Source organism: Oncorhynchus kisutch, linkage group LG8, assembly GCF_002021735.2.
Source record: "Oncorhynchus kisutch isolate 150728-3 linkage group LG8, Okis_V2, whole genome shotgun sequence".
In the NCBI taxonomy this organism is placed as follows: Eukaryota; Metazoa; Chordata; class Actinopteri; order Salmoniformes; family Salmonidae; genus Oncorhynchus; species Oncorhynchus kisutch.
In genome coordinates, this window is record NC_034181.2 from 37556513 (window position 1) to 37581258 (window position 24746).

Consider the following 24746-nt stretch of genomic DNA (forward strand, 5'->3'; position numbering starts at 1 on the left):
TCTGCCCACTGAAATAGAACATCAGACAGTTCAGCTCCTGTATTACCATACTATCAGTTTAACAAACAGATATTTACAATAGATCATGTTTACCTAGTTAATCTATAGAACCTACTCTGATTACAGTATTGTAGTACATGGTGTTCTCTTGTTCTTTCATATAAGCACATCGATGACATGGGCAAGGTCCAAGGCTTTGGCATTCAAGCACAAATATTTGGGAATGTATTACTGCAAGTATGCACACAAAACAGAAACTGCATATAAAATTGTATATATTTGTCAATTAAATTAACATTCCACAAGCCAACAATCGTTGTCCCCTCTCTCCCTTTTCACAGATCTACTAAACTTCTATTGGAATACTGTTTCATTAATACATCTCTGTTGCGTGTAACAAAGGATTTGCAACCGTATGAATAGGCCTGTACGGTACTTGCCAGGCCCTGGCCGATTCATAGACAAGTCAGCTGTCATTAACAATGTCATCCTTGTGTTGGCTGTATAGGTCTAATTGTGTCAGATACCAAGTCTTATTAAATGCTAGTGAAAATGTCAAAGCTTGTTTCAAGCTAGCATGGTGCTCTTTGTGCCTAGACAAACTGCTTACTCCGTACTGCTTACTGCCTACTATTGCTTATTTCTTTACATATGACAGGAAGTCTCAATAGGAAATTTAGCAACCCATAGAAAATGATGCAAGACTTGTGCTGAGTGACTACTCACTATCTGAGTCAAAACCCCCATCCTACCCCACCCCTCAAAAAGGAGAAGCTCAAATTCCCTCCTGATGCCCTCCTGATGTTTTGGTTTACTTATTTTTTCGGTGGGACTATTTTGTTGTTTTGCTTTATCAATATTTTTTCATCTATAGATTGTCAATAATTTATAAGCACATTAATAGATCACATCATATACAGCCTTGCTGAAAGCTCCTTAAAATAACATAACAACTGTAGAAATAACACAACAACTGTATGTGACACTGACATGTTTTAACTTATTAGGGTAAAAGTAATGTTAATTGGAAACTTTAGTTTGATAGATTCACTAGAATGTCTGTATTTCAAATGCAGAAATGACTGCTGACGTCAAATGGATTTGCCAATTCCGCTCTCTCAAGACGACAGGAAGAACATTTCTCTGTTGGGCAAAAAAAATGTATACTGTTCATCACACTGTGGGCACTGCATGCTGTTCAAAGTTGTGTATCAAAGTTGTCCTCATATAGTCTGTCTAAGAACAAGGATGATAATAGGACCTGTATCCTTACACGTCTGAACCTACCCCCAAACCATGAGCAAACGAAAACTGAGTAAGTTTTATTTTTCTCTAGTAAATGTCTCATTCGTAATCAATTCTACAGTGTATAATAAGAAGGATCACAGAATGCAACAATTCTAGAGCTCTGGCTATTTTGTGAGTCAGAGTTAGGGAAAGGGAGGAGGCTCCTCATCTCTTAATGTGACTATTTGGAATGAATGAGTTCTATTGACTCTTGTTTCTCTGTCAGTTCACTCATTGTATGCTGTTGCTCCACTTATAAAAACACTATTCAGGTTTGTATGCTATTGTAAACAAAAACATAGATGGCTCATTGTTTTGTTTCAAATAGCATCTCAACTGAGCACTAAATGGAGACTGACCATGGCATACAATACAAAACCAGCTCTTACTAATACAAGCCAGCCTGCTATAGACAACAAAGTTATGTTTGTTGGTATTAGGTCATGTATGTGTGTGTGTGTGTGTGTGTGTGTGTGTGTGTGTGTGTGTGTGTGTGTGTGTGTGTGTGTGTGTGTGTGAAGTGTATAACGACAGTAGGTCATTATGTCATTTAAACTTGACCATCAGGACCAAAAACATAATTTGAAAATAATTTGAGTAAAGGAAATCCCTCTAATATTGTACTGAAGATTAAAATTCTGATCAGATAGTAGCCTACATCTGTTACAGAATAACATGTTTATAGTTCTGCTTCCTCAAGTCTCCCTAGATAACGCTCTCAGTGACAAAGCTAGCCGTTCAGGTCCAGAGTACACCCCTCCTCTTGCCTAATGTGTCTCTGAAAAGTAAATAAAAGACTAGCGTAAGGAAAATGATAGTATTCCTCCATTGTCTCCCCCAATTTCTCCCTCTCCCACTCCTTTTAACAGACCCTGAGGAATCATATTTAGCTGGAAGCAGGCTAGAGGCATTCAATATGTCTGCATCAAGTTTTCATGCTCTAATGGGTCCGCAGGGAAGAAACATAATTAAACAACCACAGAGTTCAGCTCTCAGTTCAGCAATTAATCCGGTGAGGGATTCAGCATGTTCGGCTTGCATGTGAAAACATTCCAGGCATGACTGAGCAGAGAGTACACAAATAACATTTTTCACATGATAAAAAATTAAGAGCGAAATCTCAACTCAAAGCGCATACTGTACCATAGAACACCAATGTATCAGGATATCAAATGAGCCATGGCAACAGTGGATACAGTAAGGAAATATTGCGCTCTCTCCCCAGGTCTCAAGTGGTTTGGAAGTCTCTCCAATCTCTCCATCCGCCGTTCGTCAGACAAGACAGACCCCAAGATAACCTCGAAGCCTGATGGGAGCCACAGTGACAAAACTTTGGGGGCCAGCTCAGTTGATGACATGGATACCTGCTTACACAGCCCGGGCTATGCTCGCTCCTGTGACATGTACACACACGTAGGTACCGTGGCTCGAAAGGAGAGGCAGAAAAGCAGCAAGGGGTCAAAGAAAAAAAGTAGTAGCAAAGGTCAGATCAGTGGAGGGCAGAGCCAGTGTCAGGATGGGGACTATGTACGAGATTCTCCTCTTCTGAGTGTCCTGTCTAGTACCCATCTTTCAGCTTTAGAGAAGTCATTGCCTGGTGGCCTTACAGGGAAAACACTGCCAGTGGTTCAGGCCCCCACTCACTCTCCCTCACCCAGCTGTGACACAGATACACTGCCATCCCGTAAAGGCTCACATGAAGTACCCAAGTCCTCAGCACTTAATAAACCCTCAGGAAATCAAGATCCACCATTGACATGTGAGGACCACTCAAGGGTCAATGCAGCCAGGACCAATGCTTGTGTGCCTGACCCTGCCACTATGCCTTCCTCCCAGAGCACTCAGTACTACTCTGACCCAGTGTCACCCACAGCGCTTACCAAGGACTTGTATGAGGTGATGGACCCTATAGCACAGGCGGTCTGCAGAGATACAGAGGAGAAGACACAAGATGATGGAAGCAGGACTCTGGGAGATTCACAGAGGATGGGGACATTTGACTGGTGAGAAACTGATTTATCACAACACAAGGGATGATATGTGTGTGAGATGAATTTATACATTATGTAACCTTTTATATATATTTTTTTTCAAACAAAATATCAAAAATTGTGTCTATCTCTGAATTCAAGAATTTGTAACTGACAGATATATGTTTTAAAGTCCGGAATCAACTCTAGTGCCATATATTATCCTGCAAAAGTGCTCTGAAGTGAAGTTGCATTAGCCAACCTACACTGTAAAACCATGAAACATGTGACATGCTTATAACCTAAACGTTAGTGTTTAAAACTTAAACATCAGGCATTTCGATTTTTCAATAAGTGCTCTCACCTTAAACACAGGCGTTTAGAATGCAAGACTAAACATGACAGTCCGCTTTTTCCAGTGAGTTTCCAACCAAGAAAACACCTATTTTAAACACAAGTGTTAAATTTCCCATCGTTCTGTTTAGAGTGCATTTAGTCATTAGAAATTCCATGCCTTTTATTCAGATCAGTGTTAGGAATGTCTGTCATCTTACCTACATTCAGCACAACGGAACAGGACATTTGATTCAAGAAATCTTTTCCATCGCGTGGTGTGTTGAGTTCATTTCAGTTAACTCTGAGTGAAAAAGAGGGGCCTGATTATCATATTTCCCAGCATGCTTTGTTGCCGGTTGATTTTTAGAATAGTTTGTTTTAATATCTGTGTTTCCTCATATGCACATTAATCGATTGATTAATTGATCTTATACTATACAAAGATAAATAACTTAGATTTTTCTAAACTAATCCAATCTGCAAGGGGTTTTACTTATTGCACCTGTTACTGAGATGGTTGTTCCAGTTTAGATTTTCTGGTTTAGCTAGTTTTGATTTTGAAATCCTGCACAATAGCAGTCATTCTGTGTGCAGGTTGTGGATGGTAAAATATTCAAATTCTTAGAAATCCTCCCTCTGGCTGGATTCCAATAGGAATTACGTGTTTGATGTGGCCCATGAGCCAGGATTTTCTGACCACAATGTGGAGTATAACTAGACCATATGAAATGTATATGTGGTCATTAAGGACGCTTAATTACTCGTCTTTAAAATTGGATGTTCTCATAAACCTGAATTTGAAAGGTCTTGTAGAATAGTGAAACGATAATTCAACTCCGACAATAACATGCATGGGCCGAAGGTCCCTCCCCTGCACGGTTTTTGCGCGTGGACGAGAGCACCCTTTGCTCCGCTTGTAGTTCAGCTCAGCGCTATGACTTGAGATCGTTACACTGCTAGAGATGTGCGAAAGTCATGATATAGGCTACCGTTCGATTCCGTCTCGAGTATTTACTACCATGGGAATAAGGTGAGATTTCAGATTTCTATATTTCTTATGATAATACAATACCATCACTTCATGGTGGATGTACGTTTGATAAGTTCAGGTTCTAGTTCATAGGTTGTTTATTGCCTGGACTGCATAGTCATGTTCTCTCTGAGCACTTTCGTTTGAAAACTGTTTTTATGTTTTGGACATTGTAACATTCACATATGTTGCAGGTAATGTCATTGTGTTACATGGTAACATCTTGCAGTTGCAGCCTGCACACTGCACAAACAACTAATCCATCCTAGTTAATTATATTCATTGTCTGCATGATGTCCTGAAGTGACATACTTCCACACAGTATATCTTGATATACATGAATACATCTATTTTCTTATGAAACATTAATAAACCCTATTCGCATGAAATGTTCAGCTTCGGATAGTGAGATCTGGGTTTAATGTCCTACAATAGCCTCGCCTATAGTGTCTGTCTGTCATTTGGGGAGCCTGGGATATGGGTTATGTAATGTGTATTGCTTAAGGAATTTGGACATTTTCCTTCATTTCAGCGAAAGGATGACATTATTACTGCTCTTTGTCCAGTGAATGGCGACCATACAGTCTATGGCCGAGACTGACTTCTGATCGTCCTAACAGCTAGTGGAAGTAATTGATCTCTCAGCCAGTTGAACTTGACCTTATGTTCACTGACATTCCTATAGGCCATGGGTCCCCAATTTCATTTAGCGGATGGTTGGGTCTGGAATATAGTTCTAAAACATTTTTACACTGCAAATTGACCACAAGAATCCCAAACAGATATAGTATTTGACAATAATCATTTAAAACCTTGACCACATTGCGATACGATCACATATGCCTCTCTATTTATGCGTGGGAATACTTTGGAACAGATTTCTTCAATTAAAATCACTTTGAGCTAATTTCCTGGTGATTTTGCAGCAATGTCCAAAAACAACAATCACTCCTGGGGGATCGCCCGCATATTTGGGAACCCTGTCCTAGACATTATGTGCAGACCGGGATTATACTACAAATTAGTCTATAGAAGAGAGGAAACAATATTGAGCAAAATGCCGCTGGTATAGATGAAAGTGAAAATGTGAAGGTTGGAAGTTCAGATCAAGGGTCATTTTACTCTATGCTGAGGTCAATAGACAGCTTGTCAGTAGTGATTCATTTTGCCTGATCAGCAGAAAAAAATTAAATATAAATTTCCAACAATTCTACACATTTTGCCATGAGTAGAGAAACTTTTGCATTTTTGAAGCACATTTTCAGCAATTCCACACAATTTGCCTTGACTTATGCGATGTTCATACGATATCTGGGTGACTTACAAAATCAATGGGGACCCACTGTAGGCCAGGAACCCTGGGCCCCTGCCCTTTGTGCCCGGTCGGTAATTCAGCCATGATTACTACAAGGTTTAGATAGCTGGCCAGACTAAGTTACCTAGCAATCTACAGTGTATAAAACATTAGCTGACATGGGCTAATTGAGTGACTGTCAGTGAGTGACATAACAAGAGGGAAACTGCTGATGGACTACCAAATTTCATAATTACTACCTTGTGTATTCTACTATTCATACTCCCAACAGTAAGTTGAGACCCTGACTGAGTTCCCCCCCAGAAAACAGTGGTGGCGGGGTCCCCTAGTGGCCACGGGGCCTTGCGCTCAGTGCGTAGTCTGCGTATAGGCAGAGGTGGCACTGGTCAAGTGTCTTTAGTGTAAAGCTCTAAACTCTAGGACTCACTGAAGGATGTAGCTTTCATAGTCATGAGTGAGATCTGTGAAACCTTGCTCTTTCCTCGGTTTTGCTGACAATGACACTGCTCCATTATAAACTGTGTCATAAACTACTTACTGTGTCCTCCTTATGTAGATGGGCAGTGTACAATGTTCAGTGTTTGCAGGTCATACTGTATGTGATTCTTCTTATTGTTTTGAGCCACAACCCACTTCAAGGGGTTGTGTGTTAGTGTGTGTCTCCCCCATACACAGCTGCCTCATGGCTGTTTGATGATGTTAGTTTATGCTGTAAATATGGATCTTCATCTAGGGAAACCCATCCGGCCAAGTACTGAATAGGGAGGCTCCTTAGCTCAAACTGAAATGGCGGTCAGAGGAGCTTGGCTTTATTAGGCATCATAGAAACGTGGGAAATGAGTCTGGAGATTCTTCTTCTTGTCAGATAATGAAAGCTAGTTCTACTGCTGGTTTTTGTCATCATTATCTCAGTCTGTGTTATTGTAGTTTGGGACCCCTGTGGGCCATTTATGTGTGTTTGTTAGTGAATGTATCTTTAGCTGGAAGGAAGGACTGGGGGGAAGAATGGTATGTTGGGGAGGACGAGGAGCAGCTGTGAGAGTGCTTGCGTGCATGTGTGTGTGTGTGTGTGTGTGTGAGATTGAGTTCATGGGAACAAGAGGTCATGTCTCTTGACAGTACTCTTGTGGAAACGTTCTGGCTGAGGAACAACAGAAAGTCCAAAGTAACACTTTTCAAAAGCTCCTGACATGCCTCACGTCTTCCACGATAGTTTTTGTTTAATGTCACCGGCTGTTGCTTGGAGTTGTCATATTAGTACATATCTTGGAGGTATTGCAGATTTGAACTCCTACTAGACTGTTATGCAATAGGCCTATTTCCCCCTAGCCGAGGAACATAGAGAAGTACATACACAGAGGACAAGGCCCTGAATGTTGAGCCATCACAATGAAGAACATACATTTCCATTCTAACATGATGTTTTCCCCTCTCTCTTCCAGCAAATTGGATCCCATTGAAAGCAAAGGCGAATATGTGAAGGTAAGATCTTTTACCTCCTCCTCACTACTAATATGGATTGATTCATAATAAGTGGTCCTTTTGAGACGTTCTCTCGAACAACTCTGAGGTGCCTGTTTAGCATTGCAAAACAACAAAAAGGAGACTTGTTTACTTCTTCCTATAGAGTGTGTTGTTTTTCGAAGCCTCTCTCTTGCTGTGTTTGTGTGGAACCAGGAGAACTGTGATGGGGATCACAGTGTGCGCAGCGGTCAAGCTCTAATTGAATTAGGTTCGGTGACATAAAAGAGTTGGGAAGCCTGCCCATTCCAGAGGAATAGTTTAGAGACGACTGTGTAACTGTGGGCAACTGAGGCTGATCTGGATATGACTGGTTATGCCTAGTGCAGATGGAAAGACTGAAGGAATTCAGATACATTCATTCATTGGATCCTCTCTAACTTTACAACCATACAATTGATTCTACATTTTAAATCAACTTTATTTGATGCTTTATTTTATCAATATATATTACATTATATATCTAAGGCCCCCCCCCCCCAAAAAAAGTGACTTTCCAAAAAGCAAGACCACTTGCCAGCAGCATACCACCCTGCATCCCACTGCTGACCTACCTGTGAAGCTAAGTGGGGTTGGTCATAGTCAGTCCCTGGATGGGAGACCAGATGCTGCTGGAAGTGGTGTTGGAAGGCCAGTAGGAGGCACTCTTTGCTCTGGTCTAAAAAAAAAATCATAGGACAGTGATTGGGGACATTGTCCTATGTAAGGTGTTGTCTTTCAGATGGGATGTTAAACATGTGTCTTGACTGTCTGTGGTCACTGAAGATCCCATGGCATTATTGTAGGAGTTGGGTATTAAGCCTGGTGTCCTGGCTAAATTCCCAATCTGACTGTCAAACATTCAATTTGTATTTAAAATGAACACTTCCCTCCTTGAAATGCTAAATTATCTTGATGCAACAAACCGGTATGTTATTCATTCAATCCAAAGTATTCATGAGATCTGTAGGTCTCCTCTTCATTTTGTATGTGTTTTTGGAGCAGTGTCAATCAGTCCATGGGACAAACCATTAAATAGAGGGAAACATTGTTTGAGAAAACAACATGTCACCTACTGTAGTTGAAGGCTTGGGAAGGGAACAGTCGTTAGGACCAGCAGATCCGCCCATTTAAAATTAATTCCAAGAAACATTTATACAAGTGGTGATTGGAGGGTCAGGGTGCTTGATCTACTTTGTCTGGGAGACTGTGTGTAAATAGGTGACAGCTTGGCTGACTAATGGCTAAGCTACACAATAACGTTACCGCAACAACCTGCCCAAGACTGTGCTCTGGTGACATGCCAGTGTGGGAATGCCTGACTTCTGTTCTCTAACCTTCCCTGCTTCACTCCATCTACTGAATTTCACAACAGACTAACCGGGGGAAAGGCAACAAAGTGACTTGTTTCCACTGTCTGGTGCTGAATCTACGCAGATGCTGTAACTGTTGTTTCACAGGGTTATGAAGTTGAAATGTATTTTATTTTCAACTCTTCTCTACGTCTTACCTTTGCGTCCTATGTCTTTTAAGTTCTCCAAGGAGAGGTTCTGGTTGGACGTCCCGTCTGAGAAGCTGCGCAGGGAGCTGGAGGAAGAGCTGAAACTAAGCAGCAGCAACCTGTTGAGCCATGGCTGGTACCATGGACACATCCCCTGGGAGGTGAGGCTCCCCTGCTCCCTCAAACATCTAGACATACTTATGCGCACGTACACACGCATGACATTCGTAGTAATCTCTAGCTCTACTTAACTGATGTGTCCTTTGACTGGCAGGTGTCAGAGACTCTGGTGTTGCACCATGGGGACTTCCTCATCCGAGACTCTCTCTCCAGCCTGGAAGACTATGTGCTGACCAACCGCTGGAACCACCATACCCTGCACTTCCTAATAAGCAAGGTCCTGCTTCAGACCAGTGAGACATACACCCGGGTCCAGTACACCCTGGAGGGAGAGGCCTTCGACTCCGTGCCTGCTTTGGTTCACTTCTACGTGGGGAACAGGATGGTTTTGACTCAGCAGAGTGGGGCTCAGATCCACAGTCCCGTTAATCGTACTTTACCACTACACTACTTGGAGGCAGCCTTCGCTCTGGCCAACCACAAGGGCTATCTGAACTCTCCCTCCTGTCAGAAAGGGGCTCTGGTCAAGACCCAGAGTGGGAATGGGATGGACAAGATCTGCCCGCTTAGGTGAGACTGGTTCTCATCTGCACTGTCCTCTGCTCTTTTGGCTACAACACCAGTTTGTCTGTGAGCAGTGCTTTTTTGCTGTGCTTCAAATATAGCTTGTTGATTTTGACTAAAGGTGTGTGTGTGTGTGTGTGCGCGCGCAGCCCTTCTACTGTTCACCACAGGGAGGCGGTCAGGAGCTGTAGCTTCAATATGGATCAGATTGAGAAAATCCATCAACCCTCTTCACCTATTGGAGAGAACTTTCTCTCTTCACCATTTAGTGAGTATGGGGTTCTTTTTGTACAGCAAAGCATCACAAGCACATGATCAAATATCTGCACTGTGAGAGTGCCACACAAAAACTCTACAATTGCTTCCCAGTGACTTAAGTTTCAAATGAAACACTTCCATAGGAAAGGACTGACAATATGGATTTGATTTTTAACCCTTATTTTACCGGGTAAGTTGATTGAGAACACATTTTCATTTACAGCAACGACCTGGGGAATAGTTACAGGGGAGAGGAGGGGAGGGATGAAGTGTGACATTGTGTAACTCATTATTGTGAATTTCCTCTGCTTGTATCTGAAGTCACCCAGCAGCCCAGGAGTCCACGTGTCATCCGAGTGCCAGAGGTGGCTCCCTCCCCATCTGTCTCCAGATGCTACAGCAGCAGCACCCAACCCTCACCCTCACCCTCACCCAACAACAACACACAACAGACCACCAGAGCCCAGGCCTCACCAACCCACATATATCTGACTCCAGACACAGACAGCAGCTACAGTCAGCTCTGTCCTGCCACCCCACCAGCTCAGAGTTATGTGAAGCGGCTGTGTACGGAGGAGGAGGAGGATGAGGGACAGAGTGTTGTAGACCCTGTGAAGGAGGAGAATGTGTATGAGGTCCCTATAGTGGAAACAGCCTCTGCCTTCATGCCTAGTAGGTACCAGTCCCCACTGATGCCCAAGGAGAATAGGCCCCTGGAGGTGGGGGTGCTGAGGAGGGTCAAGGAGCTGCTAGCCCAGGTGGATGCCAAGACAGTGGCTAAACACATCACCAAGGCTGACTGCATGGTACTGACACACACACACACACACACACACTCCCTCATTGCACAACCCAAACCAATCATTTTCTTACCATGTCTCTGGTCCTCAGGTCGCCAGAATATTGAACGTGACTCCGGAGATGCAGAGGAAGATGGGTGTAAGTTCTGGGATGGAGCTACTGACCCTCCCACACGGTCACCAACTCCGTCTGGACCTGCTGGAAAGGTGAGGACTGGCATTACTTTTCACATTACTTCACACACTTTTTGGTTCTTCAGATTTTTGGGTGTTTCTGTGTCAGCTTCCTTGTATTTCTAAGTTCACCAGTTTAATTAAAGTCTCTGTTTTCTCTGTGCCTCGACTATCCCTCTATCATCCAGGTTCCAGACCATGTCCATCATGCTAGCTGTGGAGGTGCTGGGCTGTACAGGCAGCACTGAGGAGAGAGCTTCCCTGCTGCACAAAACCATCCAAATGGCTGCTGAGCTCAAGAGCAACCTGGGCAACATGTTTGGCTTTGCCGCCATTATGAGAACCTTAGAGCTGCCACAGGTACAGCACATACGTATGGGCATTGAAACTGCAAAGTTACTCATACATAACTACTGTAACTAGCATGTGGAGCAGGTTACATTTAGGGGAGGTAAAGCATGAGTTATACAGTGCATTTATGAGCAATTATCTTCTTTGCCTCTTAGATCTGCCGTCTGGAGCAGACATGGATGGTGTTACGCCAGCGACACACAGAGGGCGCTATCCTCTATGAGAAAACCTTGAAGCCTTTCATGAAGCGCATGAACGATGGGAAAGGTACTTCATCCTAATTTATCCCCAAAGACATTCAGCCTACATTCCCTAAATAGTCTCCTTTTAACTAGAGCCTAGGGAATAGGGTGCCATTTTTGACACACGCATTGTTTCACCCCCTAAAAGCAGTGAATGCAAATATTGACCTTAGTGAGAGTATACAGTGTGTCAAATGCAATGCCTGATAGACCTCTTCCTCTCCTCTCTTTCTAAGAGAGCTGTGCATTCTCTAACACATCTTTCCCGCACGTGGTGCCCCTCCTATCCCTCCTGGAGAAAAGTGTGGCGGTGGTGGACGGGGCGGAGCCTTGGGAGACGGTGGAAGCGGGGATGGATGTGGTGATGAGTCATCTGGCGGCGGCACGTACCATGGCACAGCTGGGGGGCAACTACTGCGCCAATGCAGAGAAAAAGCTACAGGGTGGGAGGAAGTCTTTATACTATGTTCACCAAAACCATATTGAGATACAGACCAAAACCATGTTGAGATACAGACCAAAACTATATTGAGATACAGACCAAAACTATATTGAGATACAGACCAAAACTATATTGAGATACAGACCAAAACTATATTGAGATACAGACCAAAACTATATTGAGATACAGACCAAAACTATATTGAGATACAGACCAAAACCATATTGAGATACAGACCAAAACTATATTGAGATACAGACCAAAACCATATTGAGATACAGACCAAAACCATATTGAGATACAGACCAAAACCATATTGAGATACAGACCAAAACTATATTGAGATACAGACCAAAACTATATTGAGATACAGACCAAAACTATATTGAGATACAGACCAAAACCATATTGAGTTACAGACCAAAATCATATTGAGTTACAGACCAAAACCATATTGAGTTACAGACCAAAACCATATTGAATTCTAGACCAAAACCATATTGAGTTACAGACCAAAACCATGTTGAGATACAGACCACAACCATGTTGAGATACAGACCACAACCATGTTGAGATACAGACCACAACCATGTTGAGATACAGACTAAATCCATGTTGAGATATAGACTACAACCATGTTGAGATACAGACTAAATCCATGTTGAGATACAGACCACAACCATGTTGAGATACAGACCACAACCATGTTGAGATACAGACTAAATCCATATTGAGATACAGACTAAATCCATGTTGAGATACAGACTAAATCCATGTTGAGATACAGACTAAATCCATGTTGAGATACAGACTAAATCCATGTTGAGATACAGACCACAACCATGTTGAGATACAGACCAAAACTATATTGAGATACAGACTAAAACTGTGTTGTGAAATTAAGTATTTCGTAAAAGTTTGCCACCACGACACCAACACAATTTACCACATATGAACAAATTAGATATGTATTAGTGAGGCTGCAATGGTGATCTCTTTATGTTGTTGTGTGTTGTGGACATACAGGTTTCCAGGAGCAAGCTGAGGTTCTAGAACTCTTCCTCACAGAGTTCCAGATGAGGTTGCTGTGGGGGAGTCGGGGGGCGGGGGAGAACCAGACAGAGCGATACACCAAGTTTGAGCAGGTGTTGACCGCCCTGTCCAACAAACTGGAGCCCCCCCATTCGGCACAGTGACCTTTAACCCCAACCCACATTGGACTTTAATGGGTCTTTGTCTTGCCTTTGTCTCTTGAAATGAGAAGCAACTCCAGTCAAGTACTCCGTGTTAACTGACATGGCAGTACCAGCAAGACTGAGTCAGGACATTTTTGTTTAGCCTTTATGGTTCTCTTGAGAGATGCTATGATATGGCTTAAATTCATGGTTCTGGGTAATAAGGTAGGCTACTAATGCTGCTTTATCATTTCATATAAAAATGTGCTTCACTACACAGACTTGTGCTGTGAAATAGTAAACAGAGAATCATGCTCTGTTAGCATATGGCCAGTTCAGGGTTGTTGCTGCTCCTTTCAATATCAAATACCACTGTTATAAAAGTGAAGACCAGCCTTGCACAGAGTGCAAAGGTCTCACTGCCCTTCCCTTAATGCCTATGAGGCTGTGCCTTATGTGTGAGAATAATCTGAAGTAGATTTGGTCAATCCTTTGCCAGGATTGCTCTTGTATGTTATAATAAGCCTGCTTATGAAGGCTGTGCCTTACGAGACTAACTAGCTGATAATAAGAAGGGGATTTTGTTCTTTGCTCAGTAGCATTGTATCTGTTACATTAACCATGGTACACAGAGGACGAAGAGTGCACTTCAGACAGGTAATATTCATGGTCAATCAACACATGCATTTCAAAACCTATTTAGCACATCATAGTCATCTCTGTTGTGTGTACATTAACTTATACGCTAACATTACTTACATTAAGCAGAACATTTACTTGCTTATAACTTATTATAAGGCAATACGTTTGTAATATATGTAGAGAAAGTGTTGAAATGAATAATGCCACTCGTATTTGTTGTTGTCCTAGTTCTGTGATCAGTGACGAGAGACAAGAAAACCAACCACTCAATCATGTATGATACTGTATACGTCACTATGCAATACATATTTACTTTTGGTGCTATTCACAATAATGGGTCTTTAACGTGTGTTTAGCATTAGTGTATTTTATCACGAATTTGATCAAGCTGGTACTACATCAGAACATGGTTTGATAGGGTCAGTTATCAAACAATGCACTGAGCTTAGTTCCAAAGGTGCAAGTTATTTAATGATATGTTTGGAATCTAAGCCTATTTGTCCATGAATTCAATGTAAATGCAATGGATATATTGAATGACCTGACTATATGACATATGTAATATAATTTAATAAAAATCATTTATTGGTGTTGGAACATGTCTTTGTCACACGAAGTCAACGTTAGGAAGTTAACACACCAACAGTCACATTTTATTGTCATCATAATGTGCTTACCTTGCAGTGGCGGTCGGTGGCGGTAAGATGAGGGAGACTATTTTTCTTATGAGCATGGCCTTTATTACAGCATATTGGATGACTCATTCATATTCCATTCACCCAACTCAATGTAACATCGATAGGTTTAGGTTAATACATGATACTCCAATTTCCATCATGAGGTTGCTACAACCTAGCCTATTAATTAAAGTTCACAACATAGGTGCACAGGTTGAGAGAAGATTGAGTAATCAAGGTGACACATTGACACATTCAATACCACCTTGAAAACTCTTGCCTGCATCCAGTTGATTTAGGGTGTAATCATTAGTCCAACAGTCGCAAATGAGAGTTTCTATTGGACAAATTCAGGTATGTTTCTCCCCATTTCGTTCTGTTTGCTTCCGTTTAAGAAACGTTTTTCAACAGAATGGGCAGGATGAATACACCCCATGATCACTTTGCTTGTTAATTCCTTCTCTCATCTGTGACCAGACGCCTCACAAGTCCTCAACTGGCAGCTTCATTAAATAGTACCCGCAAAACACCAGTCTCAACGTCAACAGTGAAGGTGCGACTCCGGGATGCTGGCCTTCTAGGCAGAGTTGCAAAGAAAAAGCAATATCTCAGACTGGCCAATAGTTTGTTTCTCAAACTAGACACTAATGTACTTGTCCTCTTGCTCAGTTGTGCACCGGGGCCTCCCACTCTTTCTATTCTGGTTAGAGCCACTTTGCGCTATTCTGTGAAGGGAGTAGGACATGGATGGATTATCTTGGCAAAGGAGAAATGCTCACTGTCACGCTGTATAATGATAGGAAACAGGCGCAGGAATACAAAATCTTTCTTTTTTTCCTCTACTCCAAAATAGAGTACGTCATGAACATGACGGGGACGAAGCCCAAAACAAACACATCGATACAGTGGGAAGAACAAGTATTTGATAACCTGCAAAATCGGCAGTGTTTCCTACTTACAAAGCATGTAGAGGTCTGTCATTTTTATCATAGGTACACTTCAACTGTGAGAGACAGAATCTAAAACAAAAATCCAGAAAATCACATTGTATGATTTTTAAGTAATTAATTTGCATTTTATTGCATGACATAAGTATTTGATACATCAGAAAAGCAGAACTTCATATTTGGTACAGAAACCTTTGTTTGCAATTACAGAGATCATACGTTTCCTGTAGTTCTTGACCAGGTTTGCACACACTGCAGCAGGGATTTTGGCCCACTCCTCCATACAGACCTTCTCCAGATCCTTCAGGTTTCGTGGGTGTTGCTGGGCAATACGGACTTTCAGCTCCCTTCAAAGATGTTCTATTGGGTTCAGGTCTGGAGACTGGCTAGGCCACTACAGGACCTTGAGATGCTTCTTACGGAGCCACTCCTTAGTTGCCCTGGCTGTGTGTTTCGGGTCGTTGTCATGCTGGAAGACCCAGCCATGACCCATCTTCAATGCTCTTACTGAGGGAAGGAGGTTGTTGGCCAAGATCTCACGATACAAGGCCCCATCCATCCTCCCCTCAATACGGTGCAGTCGTCCTGTCCCCTTTGCAGAAAAGCATCCCTAAAGAATGATGTTTCCACCTCCATGCTTCACGGTTGGGATGTTGTTCTTGGGGTTGTACTCATCCTTCTTCCTCCAAACACGGCGAGTGGAGTTTAGACCAAAAAGCTCTATTTTTGTCTCATCAGACCACATGACCTTCTCCCATTCCTCCTCTGGAACATCCAGATGGTCTTTGGCAAACTTCAGACGGGCCTGGACATGCGCTGGCTTGAGCAGGGGGACCTTGCGTGCGCTGCAGGGTTTTAATCCGTAGTCTGTGGTCCCAGCTCTCTTCAGGTCATTGACCAGGTCCTGCCGTGTAGTTCTGGGCTGATCCCTCACCTTCCTCATGATCATTGATGCCCCACGAGGTGAGATCTTGCATGGAGCCCCAAACAGAGGGTGATTGACCGTCATCTTGAACTTCTTCCATTTTCTAATAATTGTGCCAACAGTTGTTGCCTTCTCACCAAGCTGCTTGCCTATTGTCCTGTAGCCCATACCAGCCTTGTGCAGGTCTACAATTTTAGCCCTGATGTCCTTGCACAGCTTTCTGGTCTTGGCCATTGTGGAGAGGTTGGAGTCTGTTTGATTGAATGTGTGGACAGGTGTCTTTTATACAGGTAACGATTTCAAACAGGTGCAGTTAATACAGGTAATGAGTGGAGAACAGGAGGGCTTCTTAAAGAAAAACTAACAGGTCTGTGAGAGATGGAATTCTTTCTGGTTGGTCGGTGATCAAATACTTATGTCATGCAATAAAATGCAAATTAATTACTTAATAAATCATACAATGTGATTTTCTGGATTTTTGAAGTGTACCTATGACAAAAATTACAGACCTCTACATGCTTTGTAAGTAGGAAAATCTGCCAAATCGGCAGTGTATCAAATACTTGTTCTCCCCACTGTATATAACACAGGGCTGTAATCCAAACAAAGAGCGAGGTGTAAACCTCTAATAAATACACGGGATGAGACCCATAATAACAATACACTGGACGAGACCCGTAATAACAAGTGCACACTAACACGTAAGCCGACGCAACAGAGCACAGGTACTCACAAGACCAACAGACATGGAACAATAATCAACAAGGACAATGGGGAACAGAGGGCACATATATACACATACTAATCAGGGGGAATGGGAACCAGGTGTGCGTAATGAGACAAGACAGTCTGGGGTTGGTGGTAATTAATCCAATTCAGTGACACCTAGAAGGCTGGTGACGTAGAACTCCAGAGCTGGTGAACGGAATGAGCAGCAGTACCAGGGGAATACGTGACACACTAACAGAGATGTTAACAAATTTGTGGCCAAAATATTAGAGAAATAAACTTTTTGTGCGTATGGAACATTTCTGGGATCATTTATTTCAGCTCATGAAACATGGGACCAATACTTTACATGTATACTGAACAAAAATATATAAACGCAACATCAGGTAGTGGGCTGGCTGATGAAGATAAAGCTGTTTTCTGAATATTTATCTCACTGTTACTGTAACATTTGAAGGCTTGGACGTTGAACTATCATTGTGCTTTTCAGTAGATCCCATGTAGTGTTCCTGTGACTGTAGTCCTAGTTCATGTCTGGTCGGGTAGCTTATGCAGATGGCCTGCCAGTAATTGGTTCTTCATCATCTTCTGGCTGACCTGTGGCTCTGTCTTACTTGTACTAGATATCCTTTTTTTCAAGGCTTGGATGTTGAAATATCAATGTGCTTTTTAGTAGATCCCCTGTACTGTATTCCTTGTTATTGTCCAGTGAAATACTACTGCCGCTCAGTCTAGTAGAGTTAATTTTGTGCCTTGAGAGGGTGATTCTGTGTGATGGCTTCTGTTTTTTTTTTTTTAAACTACAGGGGCATATCATGGACTATTTGTAAAAAAAATATTTGTATCACAAAGCCCCTGCTATGAGGTTATGAGTTAGCATTCACTGTGGTTCTGAAATGGAAGTGCTTAATAGTGTGTGTATTTGTATTGCATTTTGAGTCTAATATTACTGTTTGCATGAGTTACTTGATGTGGAATAGAGCTCCATATAGTACTGTGTGCCTCCGATAGTCTGTTCTGGACTTGGGGACTATGAAGAGACCTCTACTGACATGTCTTGTGGGGTATGTATGGGTGTCTGAGCTGTGTGCCAGTAGTTCAAACAGACAGCTTTGTGCATTCAACATGTCAATACCTCTCATAAATACAAGTAGTGATGAAGTCAATCTCTCCTCCACTTTGAGCCAGGAGAGATTGACATGCATATTATTCATGTTAGCTCTCTGTGTATAACTAAGGGATAGCCGTGCTGCCCTGTTCTGAGACAATTGCAATTTTCCTAAGTCCTTCTGTGGCACCTGACTACACGACTGAACAGTAGTCCAGGTGCATAGAACTAGGGCCTGTGGGACATACCTTGTTGAAAGTGCTGTTAAGGCAGAAAAACGCTTTATTCTCCCCATCTTGGCAACTGTTGTATAAATATGTTAGACCATGACAGTGTACAATCCAGGGTTACTCCAAGCAGTTTAGTCACCTCAACTTGCTCAATTTCCACATTATTCATTACAAGATTTAGTTGAGGTTTATGGTTTAGTGAAAGATTTGTCCCAAATACAATGCTTTTAGTTTTTGAAATATTTAAGACTAACTCATTCCTTGCCACCCATTCTGAAATTAACTGCAGCTCTTTAAGTTTTGCAGTCATTTCAGTCGCTGTAGTAGCTGATGTGTATAGTGTTGAGTCATCCGCATACATAGACACACTGGCTTTACTCAAAGCCAACAGCTTTGACTCTGGCTATATTTTGTGGTTGAAGCACCATTGGGTTAGGAGATGATTAACCACGAGGCCCTGGAGACTCGGCAGGCTGGCAGGGAGAGCAAGGAGATCAGACTGGTGGATCTGAAGGACACCATCTCACAGGCCATGTTCAACAACAGCAGAAGTAAGAACCTAATTCACTTAGCAATCAACAGCCCCTTCACTTAGAATCCAACCGTTCTAATGTTTAACAGTTCTAACCAGTCCTGCCCTTCTCCCAGAGATTGATTATTCCATTCCAGTATCATCCAGGAGAAGTTGTTCCTGAGCCGGCGCGCTGTGCCCACAGGGAGCTCTGCCAGTGGAGTGAGTGCCAGCGCACTGACGTTGTGGAGGCAGTAGGGGGAGCCATTGTCTACATGCCCGAGCAGGGACAACACTTTTGTTGCACCGGCTTCAAGTCTGCCAGCCAAAGTCAACCTCTTCCTATGAGATAAGCTGAAAGCCATTTTAATTACTCAAATTAGAATTGTGGCCAACTAGAAGAAGATGAAGGATTGAATTGAACCTCAAAGACTGATTGATTGGGTTGGATTTGATCAGATGGTAAACTGTGCTTCTGACTGATGATCATCTCTATATCCACACTACAAAGAGAGGAGAAGATACAAACAGGACCTTTAAGGCAATCTGCACTGAGCACTTAAGGTCAGAGTTAACAGTGCATCTCTAGTGAGGTATCCCCTTGAACAATGTGCATAACCTTGGCCAGGATTCTGTTAAAAAACTGTGGGAAAGATTTCCTGGAGTGTCCATCCCCTCATTGTGCTCAGGAACCGAGAGCCCGCCTCTATCTCCAATCCAAATCAACCTTTGCTTTTAACAGCAAATTGCATTATTGAGTTCAGAGTGTGGCCGTTGGGTAACGCAACATGGTTTCAGAATGTTGATTATTGCTATTAGCTAAACCCAGGCTGAAAGGAGACTGGTCACTACATCTTGTCAAAATGGAACAGTGATCTAAGACCATTCAATGTGGTGCTCTTCCTTCAATAGAGAAGTGTAATGCTGACCAAAAGTCAGGCCATCTTTTAAGGGGAAAGTCAGAGGTAATGTTAATGTAAGCATTGCAGAGGATGTATCATTTCATTAACGACCAGGTTTTGTTAAATTGAAACAGAGTCTGTTATTGCTTGAAAGGCAAATGATCAAGCCTTATCGTGATGAGAGGACCACAACCAGTAGAAGCAGAGCGACAGTCTGCTTCTCTTGCCAGAATGTAGCAGTAAAGGCTCTTTGAATAGCCAAGAGGACGAATGCATCTCAAATCAAATCAAATCAAATGGATTTATATAGCCCTTCGTACATCAGCTGATATCTCAAAGTGCTGTACAGAAACCCAGCCTAAAACCCCAAACAGCAAGCAATGCAGGTGTAGAAGCACGGTGGCTAGGAAAAACTCCCTAGAAAGGCCAAAACCTAGGAAGAAACCTAGAGAGGAACCAGGCTATGTGGGGTGGCCAGTCCTCTTCTGGCTGTGCCGGGTGGAGATTATTGGCCAAGATGTTCAAATGTTCATAAATGACCAGCATGGTCATATAATAATAAGGCAGAACAGTTGAAACTGGAGCAGCAGCACGGTCAGATGGACTGGGGACAGCAAGGAGTCATCATGTCAGGTAGTCCTGGGGCATGGTCCTAGGGCTCAGGTCCTCCGAGAGAGAGAAAAAAAGAGAGAATTAGAGAGAGCATATGTGGAGTGGCCAGTCCTCTTCTGGCTGTGCTGGGTGGAGATTATAACAGAACATGGCCAAGATGTTCAAATGTTCATAAATGATCAGCATGTTCGAATAATAAGAAGGCAGAACAGTTGAAACTGGAGCAGCAGCACGGCCAGGTGGACTGGGGACAGCAAGGAGTCATCATGTCAGGTAATCCTGGGGCATGGTCCTAGGGTTCAGGTCCTCCGAGAGAGAGAAGGAGAGAATTAGAGAACGCACACTTAGATTCACACAGGACACCGAATAGGACAGGAGAAGTACTCCAGATATAACAAACTGACCCTAGCCCCCCGACACATAAACTACTGCAGCATAAATACTGGAGGCTGAGACAGGAGGGGTCAGGAGACACTGTGGACCCATCCGAGGACACCCCCGGACAAGAGTTGGTGCTTTTGAATTATTTAAGATTCATTGTTATTATTTAAATTACTATGTTTTTTAAGAATATGTTTAATTATTTGATGATGAAAAGAGAAACAAAGATGAACGAGAAGTTGGTTTATAAATGATGATATCCATACATGTATTGTATATCTAGCAATGTGTTATTTAATTACAAGACTATTATTGGATAGAGGGAGTCTGTCCTTTCATAGTAATCTCTGAACAGCAGGCTGTGTAGTGTGTAGGTCATCAATAATTGTTTGCTAGTTGAAGTGGGATAGTCAAAGCATTGCCATTTTTATACTTGAACTATTGATTATATCATTTTTACTGTATTAAGAACAAAACTGAACACATCATAACCCTGTCTTCTCTGTATATTTATCAGGAAATGAAACTGTTTCAAGTTTTAGTTTTTGAGGGTCCACCAAATACATTTGTCTAAGTTAATAGCCTAAGTTTATTTTTGCTTTCATCCATTTTTTTCCCTCCAGAGAAGGCTTTACACCAACATTAGGCAGCTGTCAATTATCACGTTAGGCTGCGTTTCATAAATAGATTTTGACTGTTAAACCAACATTTGTCAAAAATAAGCTTTCTATCTGGATATTTGTGACAGGCACATTTTTAAATAAAATACTGTTTGTCTAATCCTACATGGAAATTATGCTCCAAAATACACACATGTCCAGAAATGCGAAAATGCAAGTTTTGACAAGGACCAGAAAGCAAGTATTGACAAAGACCGATTGAGGTCGAGACGTGTCAGCATTTTAATAAATAAAAGAGCACCTATATGCGTTAGAAAATTATTTTGTTGTTGTGGTCTTTTTGGGAGAAACTTTGATCAAATTAGTGTCTTGTGTCAACCAGCCTCAACGTTTGTCTCTTACATATTTGATTAGATTATGGGTGGGATTCTAAATTGTTCTCCTCCAATTTTCGCAGGCTAGCGTTTTTCGTCATGAATCTTGTTCTGAAGGCAGCTGTGCAGAGTGGTCACTAGCTGGCACAGCCACAAAGTCATAAAATCTGATTTTTAACATAACCTTAACCACACTGCTAACCCTAATGCCTAACTGTAAGCTTAATACCGAAAAGCTCATTTCTGTTTTCATTAATTTTTACAATAAAGCCAAGTTTGACTTTGCAGCTGGCCCATCTAACAGGAATTGCTCAGCTCTGCCTCCAGGACAAAACTCATCCCAATAAACGTTCATTCGTTCCATTAACCATGACACTGGCTTTATCAACTAAGTAAGATGCGTTTCTGGACACGGTTCCAGGATGTTATGACGAGACCAGGTCCAGTATTCACAGTGAGTCTCAGAGCAGGAGTGCTTATCTAGGAGCAGTTTTGCCTTTTGGTTCATAATGAATAAGATTATATGTACGGGGGCAACCTGAACCTAGATCTGAAGACACTTTATGAATACTACCCCATTGCAAATATAAACTGACTTGCTGACATGTCATGTCGCGTTCTAAAGGCTTGCACACATTGCACGGTGTGTGGATCTAGCATTCGTCTGCCGATCGTTCAACACTACATGTAAAATCGATGCGCACTCCGTTCGCAAATTACGGCCGGTGTTGTGCCCAAAATCTCCCCCTGCCAGAATCCCCCCTCCCTTCATTCATTCTTTCTTCATTGCTGCGACTTGCTTGCTAGTTGAGATTTCTGCTCTTCACTCCGTTGTTAGTTTAGCCTACATTTCACCGATTTTAGCAGCAGAAAGCATTACTATTTGTGTCCTTCAAGGCAGCTGTCAATTATCACGTTAGGCTGCGTTTCATAATTTCGGTTTGATCGCGGGGGAAGCACTAGTAATGTCTGCAGTTTTCGGTTTGGCTATTTGTTTCAAGTGTATTAGTCTATAAATAAATCTATTTGCCAAAATTCGTCATCTCTCCCATGTCTTATTCGACTAGTAGTTGTTCTGAAATGTTTATTATTTGCCTACATTTTACTCCCTCTGTTTAAAAATGTCGGTTGGTTCTATATAAAGTACTTGACTCTGATGTGTGCCACATAAAGTATTGACTCTAGAGTCAAAAGTATTTGAAAGTATTGACTCTAGAGTCAAAGACTTTCTGTGGCAAGCGAAATGAATCATTAATGCATGTGCGTTATATGAAACATAGAGGAGGGAGTAAAATATAGGCAATAAACATTTCAGAGCAACTATTAGTCTGATAGGACATGGGAGAGATGGCACATTTTGTCAAAGAGATTTATTTATAGACTAATACACTTGAAACAAATAGCCAAACTGCAGACATTACTGCAGACATTACTAGGCCTCCCCAGCGATAAGATTTTTTTTTAATGAAACACAGCCTAACATGATCATTGACAGCTGCCTTGAAGGACAAATAATAATGCTTTCCGCTACTAAGATCAGTGAAATGTAGGATAAACTGACAAAGGAGTGAAGAGCAGAAATCTCAACTAGCAAGCAACTGGAGCGGCAGGTAACCTAGTGATTAGAGCGTTGGGCCAGTTATTGGAAGGTTGCTAGATCAAATCCCTGAGCTGACAAGGTAAACATCTGTTGTTGTGCCCCTGAACAAGGCAGTTAACCCACTGTTCCTAGGCCGTTATGGTAAAAAAATAAAATAAAATGTGTTCTTAACTGAAATGGATGGGGGGGGTTCTGGCAGGGGGGAGATTTTCGGCACAACACCGGCACAGTTCAGAGGTGCTAAGTTCTCTCGGGCAGCAAACACTATTGGTGTGTCTGAACCCTAACACTGTTTGCTCAGAATGCATTGGGGTTATTTGACATGTTTCCCAATATCCTCCCTCCTTACACCACATTAGACTGGGACCCACATTGGATGCCTTATTACAGTATACCCACACTAGAATGCCAAGCTAGCGCTTGTGGTCTTCATCTCTGTTGTATGAACATCTCGTTGCTTTAAAAAATATATATGTTTTCGAAAAGATTCTCTCCATGTAATCAAAAGGGTTCTGACTGATTCAGGTCCCCGGTTTGTAGATCACTTCTTGAGGATAATGTAGCACTGAGTATATTTGAGTTAAAGGCTGTTATACAGAAATACATGTTCTTGGAAACTGATATCAAGAAATTATAGTCTTTAAAAACGACCCTTCATTCCCCCACTGTGTAGAGAATGAATGAGAGTGAGAGCGCATAGCCTGAGAGCCAGTCTGTTTCAACTCTCTTGCCAACTCCTTATGTCATGCCAAACATGACATGATAATTCCATAAGGAGCTGGCAAGAGAGCAGAAATAGACTGGTCCTCAGGCAAGAGAGAGCACAGTGCTGCTGGTCACCTTTATCTAATGAATCAAAAAGAACAGGAAATGAATGGGTTGTCTACAGGAAATTAACAGGTGTCAAAGGTTCTGTTGGGGTTTGTGTTTATGTTTGTGTGCGTGTGTGTGTGTGTGTGTGTGTGTGTGTGTGTGTGTGTGTGTGTGTGTGTGTGTGTGTGTGTGTGTGCGTGCGTGGTGTGAATGAGAAAGGCCAGAGAAGAATACAAGCACTGCCACTAGACTCGACTAGAGTTTCTCTCGTCGAGCTCAACTCTTCGCCACTAAAACCAGCAACTTGTTTCTACTTACAACATTTGGAGACCCTTGTCTTAAGACTCTTCAGACTTCCTCACACATATATGCCACTTCTCTCCACCCGGCCCTACTGTGATGACTTCATTACCCTCTCCACCCCCAGCCCCCTGTCAGTGATGAAGATGAGGGGCCTAAAGGGTGACTGCTCTGAGTGGCCTCTTCACCCCAGCTGGAGTAAAGGAAAGGCTTTTCTGTATCACCATCCCTGGACAAAAAGACGCACAGATAATTCCAGGATGACCAGTCCCCCCGTCCCCCATCCCTCTCCAACACTCCTGGCCTGACC

At 42.4% G+C, this 24746-nt stretch overlaps 1 protein-coding gene across 2 annotated transcripts; it reads left to right on the forward strand.

Annotated features, from left to right (window-relative positions):
* Positions 1 to 1147: 1147 nt before the first annotated feature.
* Positions 1148 to 14306, forward strand: LOC109895736 (SH2 domain-containing protein 3C). 2 transcript variants are annotated; one of them, XM_020489683.2, is made up of 12 exons: positions 1148 to 1315; positions 2513 to 3290; positions 7381 to 7420; positions 8972 to 9100; positions 9214 to 9629; positions 9773 to 9891; positions 10203 to 10687; positions 10773 to 10888; positions 11044 to 11215; positions 11362 to 11473; positions 11685 to 11891; positions 12917 to 14306. In XM_020489683.2, exons 1-12 carry the CDS (start codon positions 1297 to 1299, stop codon positions 13084 to 13086), a joined length of 2763 nt encoding a protein of 920 aa, XP_020345272.1. In that variant the 5' UTR covers positions 1148 to 1296; the 3' UTR covers positions 13087 to 14306. The 2 variants fall into 2 exon arrangements, with proteins under 2 accessions (XP_020345272.1, XP_020345274.1); XM_020489685.2 differs by lacking the exons at positions 1148 to 1315; positions 2513 to 3290 and adding an exon at positions 4293 to 4623.
* Positions 14307 to 24746: the final 10440 nt, after the last annotated feature.

Excerpts from the sequence above, each read along its gene's own strand:
- LOC109895736 (XM_020489683.2), top strand. Across the intron at positions 9,101-9,213 it reads ATGGACACATCCCCTGGGAG|GTGTCAGAGACTCTGGTGTT; the intron begins GTGAGGCTCCCC and ends TTTGACTGGCAG. Across the intron at positions 10,688-10,772 it reads TCACCAAGGCTGACTGCATG|GTCGCCAGAATATTGAACGT; the intron begins GTACTGACACAC and ends TCTGGTCCTCAG.